Source organism: Myotis daubentonii, chromosome 18 (genome assembly GCF_963259705.1).
Source record: "Myotis daubentonii chromosome 18, mMyoDau2.1, whole genome shotgun sequence".
In the NCBI taxonomy this organism is placed as follows: Eukaryota; Metazoa; Chordata; class Mammalia; order Chiroptera; family Vespertilionidae; genus Myotis; species Myotis daubentonii.
This window is the reverse complement of record NC_081857.1, coordinates 43546256-43560240: the sequence shown is the minus strand read 5'-3', so window position 1 is coordinate 43560240 and position 13985 is coordinate 43546256. Positions and strand designations below refer to the sequence as shown.

Sequence of the window (13985 nt, the reverse complement as noted above, 5' to 3'; positions counted from 1 at the left end):
TTTTTTTTTTTACCACCTTTATAGGTGCCCAACTGTTGCTAGGGACTGATAAAAACTCCTTTCTATCTCTGTTCCTGACTAAATCCTTCTACTTTTGGAAAAAGCAACTGATTTTTAAAAATAACTGTTTATCTTGTTTCCAGTCAGTTCACCAAATTCCCCTCACACCTTTCACTCTAATCCCCAGGCGTGTTGAACAGTCCTCATTCCCACACCCGGCTGCTTCCCAAGGCCCTTCCCGGGTTACTGACTCATTCATGCCGCCTCCTACGGGAAGGCCTCCGCTGACCCTGTGCTTGGCAGGGTCCCTACTGAATTGTTTGTTTCCATGACTTCCCACCCCAGTGTGCCTATATGTCCTGCCTCACGCCGTGGACTCTGAACTCTGGGAGTGAAAGGTCAGCGATTAAGCACGTTGCTACTCTCAGAAGCCAGCTCCGTGCCTGGAGCACAGTAAATTCTATAAAGAAGAAAAGAGGGGAATGGCCCTGCTCTGACTGGAAACAGCTGCTTAAACCGGGCCAGAGAGATCTAGTTGTTAAGAGACTCGCTCATCTTTTTGCTACATCACTCTTGATATTTATAAATTACAGACACCTGGTTGTTTGTTTTATTTTAAATATATTTTTATTGATTTCAGAGAGGAAGGGAGAGGAAGAGAGAGACAGAAATATCAATGATGAGAGAGAATCATGGACCGGCTGCCTCCTGCACACCCCACACCGGGGATGGAGCCCGCAACCCAGGCCTGTGCCCTGACCGGGAATGGAACCCTGACCTCCTGGTTCCTAGGTCGATGCTCAGCCACTGAGCCCCGCCAGCCGGGCAACTTCTCACTTCTTGACGACCCACTTCCATGAGCACGTGTATCTCATTTGATTTGCTCACTGACCTCAGCTGAGCGTGATAACCCGTCTTTACTGACATTGAAATCGGCCCAAAGAGGCTCCGTGACGCGCCCGAGGCCACAGAAAACACTAGAAGGTGGGCTTGGCCTCCCCTCGCCCAGCCCCAGGCCGCCTTCCCTTCAGGAAAAAGTCTTGTTGATGTTTTCGGCTCTGGGCACAGTTCAAAACAGAAAAACATGGTGCCATCTTCTGAGATGCACCCCCTGCCAGTGAGAACGTGGACGTGAAGTTAAAAATTAAGCTGCACAGCCAGACCCAGGCTCCCCGCCTGCTGCCGTGGGCCTCCCACGTGGCTGGTGTTTGTCTTTGTACACGGCAGGACGTTGGGAAGGGGCGAGGGGACAGAAGCAACTCCACGGCCGCCTGCGGTGAGGGCTTAGCGGACGGGTTAATGGTGAAGGTAAGCGCTTCTCTTCGCTCTGGGTTGGTGATAATCAGTCATGCACCAGAGGCCCATCGGAGGGAGGGAGTGGGTGAGGGGAGTCGGAGAAAGACCCTGAACAGCAGCCGCAGGGCCTCCATCCGGGGATGGTTTCTGGTTGCAAAACCAAGAAGAGACTTTCTGAAGAGCCCTGGCCAGTGTGCTCAGTGGATAGAGCGTCGGTCCCCGGACAGAAGGGCCCTGGGGTTGATTCCAGTCAAGGACATGCATGTACCTGGGCGTGCAGGAGGCAACCCACCAACGGGCCTCTCTCACATCGATGTCTCTCTCTGTCTTCCTCTCCCTTCCGCTCTCTCTAAAAAAATCAATGGAAAAATATCCTGGGGAGAGGATTATCCAAACGATTTTAGAAAACTGAAAAAGGTGATCGATTCGATCAAGACCCTAGAGCAGGGCTTGGGGCCACCAGGCCCAGGGGACACTGGGCGAGGGCGGCTCCTCCGAGGAGCCTGAGTGCTAACTGGGGGCCGTGGCATGTGGCCGGCTTCCTCTGTGGAATAAAGCGCTGGACCCCAACCGGAGAGACCGTGGCTGCTTGATGGGAAGGAAGGGGGGGAGGGGGGGAAGAGACGCAGGGAAGGGACCTGGAGGACAGCACGGTTGGGCTCACATTGGCCTGGAAGACGGGGCCCAGGCTGCCACTCGGGAGAGGTGCCTGGGCTCCTGCCCATCTCCAGGGCTGGGTCCAGTTGCACCTGTTGTTGTGGTTAATCCTCACCTGAGGCCATTTTTCCATTGATTTTTAGGGAGAGTGGGAGAGAGAGGGAGAGACAGAGAGAAACACATCGATTGGTTGCCTCTGCACGAGCCCCGACCAGGGCACGGCCGGGGAGGAGCCTGTAGCCGAGGTGCGTGCCCTCGTGACAACCCTTCCACCGTCGCCCACAGACTTTATTCTTCAGCGTTAAATTGCTACAGGAACTAGTGGCATGATAGGAATCACCTGCTGGGATAACCAGTTTTATTTAGAACCACCCGTCTTCTGGAAGGTGGGCAGTGGCACGAACCCAGAAACAGTCACGTTTCCACTTATTCCCTGAAGTTTGTGGCGAGTGGCATCCCTTGCTCACCCACCGTTTGAGGGAAAGAAAGAAAGAAAGAAAGAAAGAAAAGGAAGCCCTGACCAGTTTGGCTCCGTGGATAGAGCGTCGGCCTGCAGACTGAAGGGTCCCAGGTTCGATTCCCGTCAAGGGCATGTACCTCGGTTGCAGGCACATCCCCAGTAGGGGGTGTGCCGGAGGCAGCTGGTCGATGTTTCTAACTCTCTATCCCTCTCCCTTCCTCTCTGTAACAAACCAATAAAATATATTTAAAAAAAAAATAAAGAAAAGGAAAAGTTTAAAGTGAAAAGTTTCAGGCCAATGGAACCATCAAAAGCATGTTTATAGTAACGTGTGTCCGCTGTGAGCCTCCATGCAGTCACCCGACAGCCCGGGTGCCAAGCTTGGGACTGTCTGTCCTCCCGGCCGCCGTGAGCATGGATCGCACGCGACGCCGTGAGCTGGTCTGGGTGAGGAGGCGCGTCTCAGACCCCCGTTCCCACGCGCTGGCCCCTGCTTCCGACGAAACAGGTGAAAAGGCTCAGGGAGCCCGGGGAACTGCTCTGGCTTTGTCCGACCTCGTTCCCAGAACGGCCGGGACTGGTCCCCGCGCCCTTCGACCTGCAGGTTCCTGCTCCTTCAGCCACGTGGACATTTACTCTGAGCAAACAAGGAGGCTCGCCAACAGGGTGACGCAAGGCGGCTGCATGTTAGGGGAGCCCTGAGGGCAATAACAACGTGATAGGAAATGGGCAGGACCCGCCCGCGTGGCTCAAGGGCTGAGCGTCAACCTAGGAGCCAGGAGGTCACGGTTGGATTCCTGGTCAGGGCACAGGCCCGGGTTGCAGGGTCCATCCCCAGTGGGGGGCGTGCAGGAGGCAGCCGGTCCATGATTCTCTCTCATCATTGGTGTTTCTGTCTCCCTCTCCCTTCCTCTGAAATCAATAAAAACATATTTTAAAATAACAACAACAAAACAAAGGGTTTGCTGATGCCCAGAGCAGGCAGCGGGAACGCGGGAAGTGATTGTGGGTCCTGCGTTGGCTTGTCCCCCCCTAGATCAGAGCCTGTCGTGGCGAAAGAGACTCAGGGCAGGGGCGCCTCTGCCCCCACGTGTGGAGACGCCTCCCAGAGGAGCCCCATGGACGAGAAGCCGTCCGCCAAGAGAGGTAACGCCACCTGCTGGGCTGGCCGCTGCTGCGTGGAAGGGCGGACGGGTGTCCCGCATCCCGGCACCTCCTTGCTCTGCTCCCCTCCTCCTCCCATCGTGCCTCAGTGGACAGTGGGACCCGCTCCAGCCCCTCATCCTGTCGCCTGTTGTTGCTTCTTCCTCAGGGAGCCCCACTGAGTTATGGGCCAGAAATTAAGCCCAGCGATCAGCGAGTCCTAGGACATAAGGAATGGAATGGGTCTGAAAAAGTCATTTTATAGAAACCCTCAATGCGTGCATGAATTCCTGCGATGGTATCCTTGCCAGGGAGCTGGCTGTGTCCCCTGAGCTGGGAAATCTCCAGGAATAAGGAAATAATTCTTTTCCAGGCGGCCCATCCAATCCCTGAGCCACCTGGCCATGAACGAGGATTTCTTCCACTATGCAGGGTGTCCCCCCAAAATGCACACACACGCTAACATATTCAAAGTGTGTAGACATTTTTGGGGGGACACCCTGTGTTCTCTATTTCCTCCCAGGTTCTCTCTTGTTTCTCTTTAGTCCAAATTCTCCAAATATGCAAAAATATTTATGCTCAGGTGCGTGAATACGCTGGGTTGGGTAGAGCATCGGCCTGATACCCCACGGTGGCCGGTTCGGTCCCCTTCAGGGCCCATGCAAGAGCCAGCCTATGAGCGCATCCATAAGTGTCACGGCAAACCAGTGTTTCCCTCTCTCTACAAACAAATTAAAAAAAATTGCTTAAAAAGAAGACCCTGGGCATGTGACTAGCTTCATTCGAAGGCAGCCGGCTGTCTAGTCGAAACTTGCAAGATTTTTTTGGTAAATGACTATGCAAACCAGATGGGGGCTGACTGGCAGCTGGGGGAGGTGTTGTGGGAGGCTCTGCCGCCCTCTCCCCCTCACTTCGTCTGGGAACAATGGGCGTCAGTGCCATCAGGTAGCTCATTCTATGTTTATCATCTGCTTCCCATCGTGGCTTTGCCTGGTGATGGGATCCCAGATTCAGGGCCTGAAGCCGACTAAAGGGAAGGACCGAGGAGGGTTGGTTTTAGTGAAAAGAGAGAGGGGGACTGTGGTGTGTTTGTTGTTGTTTTTTAAATATATTTTTATTGATTTCACGGAGGAAGAAAGAGGGAGAGAGAGAGAGAAACATCAATGATGAGAGAGAATCATGGATCGCCTGCCTCCTGCACGCCCCACACTGGGGATTGAGCCCGAAACACAGGCAGGGGCCCCGACAGGGAATCGAACCCCGACCTCCTAGTTCATAGGTCGATGCTCAACCGCTGAGCCACGCCGGCCGGGCCCGCGGCGTGTTTTTCACTGGGAGGAGCGATCGCCGCCAGGAGCCCCCACGTTCCCCCGTCCTTCCCAGGCCCGGACGTCTGCTCCTTGCGCTACGGGCTGGCCGTGGTCATGCACCTCTCCAACCTCAGCATGATCACCCAGCGGGTCAGCCTCAGCATCGCCATCATCGCCATGGTCAACGGCACCCAGCAGCCCGCCCCGGCCAACGCCTCCGCGGACGGCCCCCTCCAGGACCCCAGCGGGCCCATCGGGGAATTCCACGCAGGGGTGAGTGGGACGGGGAGCAGCCCTTTGTCGGGCGGGCATCCCCAGTGTGAAGGGAAGGCTTCAATCTCAATTCTGTGGATGGAGAAGCATGGATTTCATTTTATTTTATTTTTAAAATATAATTTTATTGATTTCAGAGAGAGGAAGGGAGGGAGAGAGAGAGAGAACCCGGGCCATTAGTTACGTTAAGTGGACAGTATTCTCCAGTCACGGTTTGTGCCTCCATGTACACCAGGATGTGTCCTGTCCAGCGGCCACCACCAGCCATTTATCGTGCCGCCTCGGGAGAGGAGGGTGGCCGCACTCCTGATCTAGGAAGCCGGTTCTGCGCAGGCGGCCATCGCCCCTGACCTGCTGTTAGGGACTGACTGGATGGGGCCAGGAACGCTGGTCTCCCTTACCCTGTGGAAGGAGGGTCCGCGTGTTACCCGACTTTGACCAGAAGCAAATAGTGCAAGGGAGCTCTTCTGCCGGCGGAATCTCTCTCGCCGTCTCCTTCGCGGACCCCTCCGGCCGCCCGTTCGTGCGACCCTTTCTTCATCGCTTTTCTCCTTCGCACCCTCTGCCTTTCCTTCCTCCGAGAGGAGCAAAGGAGTGTTCTAACCGGTTGGCTCAGGGGATAGAGCGTTGACCTGCGGACGGAAGGGTCCCAGGTTCGATTCCGGTCAAAGGCACGTGCCCGGGTTGCGGGCTTGATCCCCAGTAGGGAACGTGCAGGAGGCAGCCGATCAACGATTCTCTCTCATCATTGATGTCTCTCTCTCTCCCTCTCGCTTCTTCTCTGAAATCAATAAAAATATATTAAAAGTAATTAGGCATATAATTAGTTTTTTTGGAAACGGTGGGATATTTAAGCTAGACTTTAAAAAAGAAAAAAGAGAGAGAAACCAAATGCGGCCTTCCATGGGAGGCCCCACCAACCATAGCCGCTCTGGCTGGGAAGCCCCGTTCGCAGCCACGAACTTCCCTTTTCCCCTCCTTTCCAGACCTCCGTCTACGCATGGAGCCCCGAGACCCAGGGCATCCTCTTCAGCTCCATCAGCTACGGGATTTTGCTGACTCTGATCCCCAGCGGATACCTGGCAGGGATATTTGGCGCCAAGCACATGCTGGGGGCGGGGCTGCTGGGCTCCTCCCTGCTCAGCCTCTGCACGCCTCTGGCCGCTGACCTGGGTGTGAGCTTGGTGATGGTGATTCGCGTAGCCCAGGGCATGGCCCAGGTACCAGAGGTGGAGGCGCTCTCCCCTGGGGGGAGGGGGGGGCGGGGGGTGGACTCCGGAGTCCTGCTGGCGAGCGAAGGTCTGAACGGTTTTCATTTCAGGGAATGGCATGGACAGGTCAGTTCACCATCTGGGCAAAGTGGGCGCCCCCGCTGGAGCGCAGCAAGCTCACCAGCATCGCGGGCTCCGGTAAGGGCTCCTGCGCGGGTCGCAGCCCTGTGACCGGCCTCCCCCTCCCCTTGGTGGCATCGGACGGTTTGGGGGAGAGGGATTACAGTTTTCCCATCGATAACCCACCAATAATGATAGAGTCACCAGTCGGCTGCCTCCTGCACCCCCCACACCGGGGATGGAGCCGCCACCCGGGCCTGTGCCCTGGCTGGGATCGAACCGTGACCCCCTGGTTCATAGGTTGGTGCTCAGCCACCGAGCTGCGGCGGCCAGGCTGACTGTATTGTTTCTTTTCTAAAAGTGGAAAGGCCTCCTGCTTTGGTCACTTCTTTGAGTCTCATAGTTTCATGGGCTCTTGTACATACAAAATCAAATTTGTTTTTCTCCTGTTAAAAACAAAAAAACAAAAACAAGTCCTATCCGGTTTGGCTCAGTGGATAGAGCGTCGACCTGCGGACTCAAGGACCCCAGGTTCGATTCTGTTCAAGGGCATGTGCCTTGGTTGTGGGCTCATCCCCAGTAGGGGGTGTGCAGGAGGCAGCTGATCAATGTTTCTCTCTCATCGATGTTTCTAACTCTCTATCCCTCTCCCTTCCTCTCTGTAAAAAATCAATAAAATATATTTTTAAAAAACTTTTAAAAAACAAATTCTTCTCCCAAATCCAACACTGGGAGACGGTTACGTAGACAAGAAACACATGAGGCTCGGCACAGAAAAGTCTACTGTGAGCTACAAGAGCACCTGGGGGCGGGGTGGGGGGGGAGACCAGTGTCGACACGTCTAAGCACAGATAGACACGCGAGAGCCGCCTGCGGGAACTGGGGGTGGAGAGAGAGAGGCTGGACGTGGAACGGCCATGGCACCGCCTCCCCCCACCCCCCTACCCCGGGCCACGCAGTCTGGGGAGCAGGGTCCGTGTCCATCTTCCCTCTTCTGTCCCCAACCTCCTGGTGCTCCCTGCCAGCAGGTACCTCTGGTCATAAGGAAAGAAGGTGAGCCTGGCGGGCGTGGCTCAGGGGTTGAGCATCAACTTGTGAACCAGGAGGTCACGGTTTGATTCCCGGTCGGGGCACAGGCCCGGGCTACGGGCTCGGTCCCCAGTGTGGGGTGTATGGGACACAGCCGATCCATGACTCTCGCTCACCGTTGGTGTTTCTCTCTCTCTCCCTCTCCCTTCCTCTCTGAAGTCAATACAAATATATTGAAAGAACAAAAAACAGGAAAGGAGGTGGGTTGTGGATTTGGCCAGGCTGGTGCCACGGGGGTTATTGTTTTGATGAAGATGGATCCTCGTTCCTTCCCATGACTTCCCTGGGCAGATCTCTCCTCACCCAGCCACTCCGCGCCGGCCACCTCACTCACTGCTGGGGCGCCGTCCAGGGCGGCCAGGGGCCTCGCCCCCCCCCCCCCGGGTTCACATGTATCTCCCTCCGCCTTCTCCTCAGGGGCCGCGCTGGGGTCCTCCCTCATCCTCTGCGTCGGGGGGCTCATCTCGCAGGCCCTGGGCTGGCCCTTCATCTTCTACATCTTCGGTGAGTGAGTCGCGTCTCTCACCCTCGACGTGGCCACATCCCGGCGTCCAGCCACCTTCCTTCCATGGGACAGGCCTGGTCCTCCGTTACCCGGAAGGTGGCAGGAATGGGAGGGGGCGGTGTCTTCGTCTTGTCCAGGAGGGGGCCGTGCTCAGGTGTCTGCAGAGGGTGACCGGTGGCCGTCGCTACTGGAGGGAGAGTAACTGGAGAGCTGTAGCTCAAAGGGGATTTGTAGAGCCCGGCCGGCGTGGCTCAGGGGTTGAGCATCAACCTATGAACCAGGAGGTCATGGTTGGATTCATCGTCTGAGCACAGGCCCCAGTTGAGGGCTCGATCCCCAGTGGGGGGCATGCAGGAGGCAGCCGACCTGTGATTCTCTCTCATCATTGATGCTTCTATTCCTCTCTCCCTCTCTCTCTTTCTAAAATCAATAAAAATATATTTATAAAAAAATTAATTAATTTAAAAAAGGAGATTTGTACAAGAATTGATAGAGCCATAGCCAGTTTGGCTCAGTGGATAGAGCACTGGCCCGTGGACTGAAGGGTCCCGGGTTTGATTCCAGTCAAGGGCATGGGCCTTGGTTGCAGGCACATCCCCAGTTGAGGGCGTGCAGGAGGCAGCCGATGGATGCTTCTCTCCTGGATGTTTCTCTCTCCTCCCTTCCTCTCTCTAAAATCAATTTTAAAATATTTTTAAAAATTGACATGAGGTGGGAACGTTGAGGTCCTTTGGATGGAATAACCATGAATTGGCGTGTGTGCATGTGTGTGCACGTGTGTGCATGTATGCATGTGTGCACTCGCATGTGTGTGCAGGTGTGTGTGCGCGTGCATGTGCATGTGTATGTTTGTGGGGAGGCAATATCACGTCAGACAAACTCCCTCCCGCAGCCCACAAATCCCCTGAGAACTAACTGCATCCAGCTCCCTAGGTGGCCTGGGCTGCGTGTGCTGTCTGCTGTGGTTCACCGTCATTTACGACGACCCCACGCGTCACCCGTGCATAAGCCTCCGCGAGCAGGAGCACATCGTGTCCTCGCTGGCTCAGCAGGTACCTGCGCCCCTCCCCGCGGGACCCGCAGAGGTGATGGGCGGGGCTCCCAGCACCTGCACCCCTCTCCCCCCCGCCCCCGCCCTGCAGAGGTGAGTGGGGCTCCCAGCACCTGCACCCCTCTCCCCCCCGCCCCCACCCTGCAGAGGTGAGTGGGGCTCCCAGCACCTGCACCCCTCTCCCCCCCGCCCCCGCCCTGCAGAGGTGAGTGGGGCTCCCAGCACCTGCACCCCTCCCCCGGGGCCCCCACAGAGGTGGGTGGGTGCTCCCAGGAGGGGCCCTCTGACGTCCGAATACCCACGTGGATGCGCTGTGTCCTCTCAGCCCACGTCCCCTCGACGCTCCGTCCCCCTCAAGGCCATGGCCCGCTGCCTGCCCCTGTGGGCCATCTTCTCGGGGTTCTTCAGCCACTTCTGGCTCTGCACCGTCATCATCACGTACCTGCCCACCTACGTCAGCTCCGTGCTGCACGTCAGCATCAGGGAGGTGCGCTGCCCGCCGGGAGCGAGGGGGGCGGGAGGGCTGGCTCCCTGCTCCCTGTCTATCTGGCTTTGCACGCACCCATCAACCCTGGAGGCGACCTTGAGGGGCACCCTAAGGACCCCCAGGGGACGGGCGTGGGGACGGGACACGCAGAGGTGAGAGGACGCCCCGGATCACAGGGCTGCTCAGGGACAGGGTGCTGCAGTCTGTGCCCCTAACCGCCAGGCTACCCGACCATACTTCATTCTTCTGGGAGGGGTTTTGTTTGTTTATTTTTGTTTTCTTTATTTTGTTTTTCTCTCACACCTCATTCTTAATTCTTCAAGTTCTCTCAGGAATTTATACTGTTTGCCCTCACCGGTTTGCCTCAGAGCGTCGGCCTGCGGACCACAGGGTCCCGGGTTCGAACCCCGTCAAGGGCACGTACCTCGGTTGCAGGCTCTTCCCCAGCCCAGGCCCTGGTCGGGGCACGTGCAGGAGGCAACCCATCGATGTGTCTCTCTCACATCGATGTGTCTCTCTGCCTCTCCCTCTCTCCCTAAAAATCAGTGTGAAATTATCCCCAGGTGAGGCAGGTGCCCGGCCTCTCCCCGGAGACGGTGACACTAGTTCCCCTAAAACGGCTGAGTGTCCGGAGGGGCTGCCGTCCGTGGGACGCGGTCTCACCCGTTGGCTTCCTGCCCGCAGAGCGGGGTCCTGTCCGCCCTGCCCTTCGTGGCTGCCTCCACCTGCACGGTCCTGGGGGGCCAGCTGGCCGACTTCCTTCTGTCCCGGGACCTCCTGGGGCTCCTCACCGTCCGGAAGCTCTTCTCGGCCCTGGGTAAGGACAGGCCCCGGGCTCGGGGGACCCACCCCGCTCCGCGTCTGGTCCGAGCGGGTCCTGACCGTCCGCCCCGCCCAGGCCTCCTGCTCCCGTCGCTCTGCGCCGTGGCCCTGCCCTTCGTGGCTTCCAGTTACGTGACCACCGTGGTTTTGCTGATCCTCATTCCCGGGACCAGCAACCTGTGCGACTCGGGGTTCATCATCAACACCTTGGACATCGCCCCCAGGTGAGACCTTACCTGCTGGTTCCGCCTCCAGGCCACATGCTGCAGGGGCGTCGGGCCTCCATCCTATCATGAGTTGGGGTTTTTTTTAACTATGTTTTTATTGATTGTTTTTTAGAGAGAGAGGAAGAGAGAGGGAGAGAGAGAAAGAAACATTGACGAGAGAGGAACATCACTGATTGGCCGCCTCCTGCCTGACCCCTATCAGGGATCCAGCCCAAAACCTGGGCGTGCGCCCTGACCCGGAATTGACCCCTCACCCCCTGGTTCATAGTTGGATGCGCAACCACTGAGCCACGCCGGCTGGCGGGCCAGAGGCAGTTTTATTTTTATATTTTTATTGATTTCAGAGAGGAAGGGAGAGGGAGGGAGAGAGAGAAACATTAAAGATGAGAGAGAATCATCGACCGGCTGCCTCCTGCACCCCGCACACTGGGGATCGAGCCGAAACTTGGGCCTGTGCCCTGACCGTTTTGGCCAGGAATCAAACTGTGACCTCCTGGTTCATAGGGTGACACTCAGCCCTGAGCCGCGCCGGCCGGGCCTGGGTGCTCCTCATGCCCCCACGCCCAGTCCTCACAGCCCCCGAGGCAGGCAGGCCCCTTGGGGCAAGAAGGTCAGGTGACGTGCCTGAGGCCACACCAAGGCAGAGCCAGGTCTGAACCCAGGCGTTCTGTCGGGAGCCGGTTGTCCTGTCCCCTCCGCACACCGCCAGGCGGGCACCTGGGCCCCGGGGACAGCGTGGCTCCCTGGTTCTGGTTCTGGTGGCGTCAGGGCCGGCACAGGTGTATGTGGCCCCAAATGTCTTGGGGCGAGTGAGGCACCGTCTGCCCGGAGCTGAGTGGCGGGAAAGCCATCTTTCCGCCCGAAAGGCCGCCATGAGCACTGGCAGCCAGCCCGTGCCATCCTCTCCGCAGGTACGCCAGCTTCCTCATGGGCATCTCCCGGGGATTCGGGCTCCTCGCGGGCATCATCTCCTCCACGGCCACCGGGTTCCTCATCAGCCAGGTGGGCGGCGCTGAGTGTGTGCGAGCGGCAGGTGCTGTTTTGGGCCCGGGGGGCGCACAGTAGGGCCTCTGCGCTCCGGGACTGTGTGGTCTGAGGGCAAGGCGGGCACGGAAGCTGACACGCTGCTCTGCTCCAAGCAGGACCATCCATGGGCTCCGAGAGCTCAGGTCACTGGGGGGTTGAGGGGGGGGGCGGAGTAAGAGACAAATTTCTAAAAATGGACGACGTCAGGTTGATGGAAACAGCGGTTCGGGCAGAGAAAAGCGGCTCGGGGTGAGTTTCTAGAGACGCAGACGCAGGCGGAGGCTCTCGTCACGCCAGAGTGAAGGGCAGGTTTCTTTTTCTTTTTCAACCCTCAGCCATTGTTCCCGTTGGTTTTCTGAGAGAGTGTGTGTGTGGGGGGGGGACAGAGACACCCCGATGTGGGAGACACATTGATTGGTTGCCTCCCACACGCCCCTGACCAGGGCCCGGAGCCTGCAACTGAGATATGTGTCCTTGACTGGAACCGAACCCGGGACCTTTCAGTCCTCAGGCTGAGGCTCTATCCACTGAGCCACACCAGCTAGGGCATGAAGGGCAGATTTCAAGGTAGGAGAGGAAGACAGGCGAGGGCAGGTGATGAAGAGGCCGCTCAGAAAGGCAGGTTTAAAGAGGTTCGTCCTGGCGGACACGCAGGGGTGTGGCAGGAGGCTGGCTCCACAGGACGTGGGCGGAACCCGGCCTGGATGGGAGGACGAGAGTCAACGTACACAAACATTTTCTTTTTTAAAAAAATATATTTTTATCGATGTCAGAGAGGAAGGGAGAGGGAGGGAGAGACAGAAACATCAGTGATCAGAGAGAATCATGGACCGGCTGCCTCCTGCACTAGGGATCAAGCCCGCAACCCGGGCCTGTGCCCTGACCGGGAATCCAACCGTGACCTCCTGGCTCGTAGGTCGATGCTCAACCACTGAGCCACGCCGGCCGGACATGAGGATGAAATCTTAATGATGTCCTTTTAAGCATAATTTTCTATGAGGAATAGGGCATGTTCATGACTATTGAGATCCCAAATCCAGAAAAACATTTGCGTAGGTGAATTAATTCTGGTTTAAAGAAAAACAGAGTCGTTTTCCTTCCAAGTTTCATGAAACCTTCTCCGATAACCCAAGATACGTGGCCGTGGCAGGGCATGCCCTGTGTTCTCTGGGGTCAGCGTGTCACCCCAGCACGGAGGGCTTCCGGCCCTGGTGGGGAAGCGACCCTGAGCACAGTGACCCTGGCTTTCTCCCCAGGACTCCGAGTCCGGGTGGAGGCACGTCTTCCTCCTGGCTGCCGCCGTCAACCTGTTCGGCCTGGTGTTCTACCTCACGTTCGGGCGGGTGGAGCTCCAGGACTGGGCCAAAGAGAGGACCCTCACGCGCCTCTGAGGGCCCCAGCGCCGACGTCGATGTGGGACGCGGGCCGCCCGCTTCCCAGCGTTTTCTTACTCGTCTTCACTCTTCACATTCTTCGCGGCCGGCTCCGCAGGGCACACCTCCGAGTGTGAGTCAGACTTTCCTGGGGAGCCTCTGAAACATGCGGATGTGCGGGCGCTGCTCCGAGAGCCCGAACGCATGGGTCTGGGGAGCGCCCCGACATCAGCGAGTCTTAGACACTCCCCGGGGCTCTCACCCAGCCGGGCTGGCAACAGCTGGACACGCTTGTAACGCCAATTCCCCTGCCTTTGTTTTCTGTTTTTTTTTTTTTAATGTATTTTTATTGGTTTCAGAGAGGAAGGGAGAGGGAGAGGGAGATGGAAACATCATCGATGAGAGAGAATCATGGATCGGCTGCCTCCTGCACGCCCCACACAGGGATCGAGCCCAAAACCTGGGCCTGTGCCCTGACGGGGAATCGAACCCTGACCTCCTGGTTCATAGGTCGATGCTCAACCACGGAGCCGCGGGCCGGGCAATTCTCGTTGCCTTTGACTTTCCCTCTGTGGACAGTGCCGGTGAATAAGACTCCCTGTGGGAATAAAGACTGGTTAGTTCTTCCCGGGGTGAGACCTGCCGGGACCTGTGCCCATGCCACAGAGCAGCGCGTGAAACCGTAGCCCCAGCAGGAGCAGGCCTGTCGGGCTATCGATTGTGAAACCCGGGTGTTTCTTTGTGGGGTTCCCGTCTATTAAAACTCAGATGCTAAAATGAAAGAGCCCCTGTTCCAGTTATTTGGGATCCGCCCATCAGGCGACACGGGTGTTGGTCCTCCTGGCTGCATCCCAGGAGTCGCGGCCAGGACACGGCCAGGAGAAGACGGCCCGGCCGAGGTGAGCGGACGTCGGCGGAGAGAGACCGAAAAGCGG

The 13985-nt window shown here is 57.5% G+C and overlaps 1 protein-coding gene across 1 annotated transcript; it reads left to right on the top strand.

The window, feature by feature from the left end:
• Positions 1-1184: 1184 nt before the first annotated feature.
• LOC132220452 (sodium-dependent phosphate transport protein 3-like) lies at positions 1185-13716 on the top strand. Its single transcript, XM_059673556.1, has 12 exons — positions 1185-1308; positions 3450-3559; positions 4940-5139; positions 6126-6359; positions 6461-6548; positions 7977-8063; positions 8998-9116; positions 9441-9602; positions 10287-10419; positions 10501-10648; positions 11563-11653; positions 12934-13716. Exons 2-12 carry the CDS (start codon positions 3532-3534, stop codon positions 13066-13068), a joined length of 1425 nt encoding a protein of 474 aa, XP_059529539.1. The 5' UTR covers positions 1185-1308; positions 3450-3531; the 3' UTR covers positions 13069-13716.
• Positions 13717-13985: the final 269 nt, after the last annotated feature.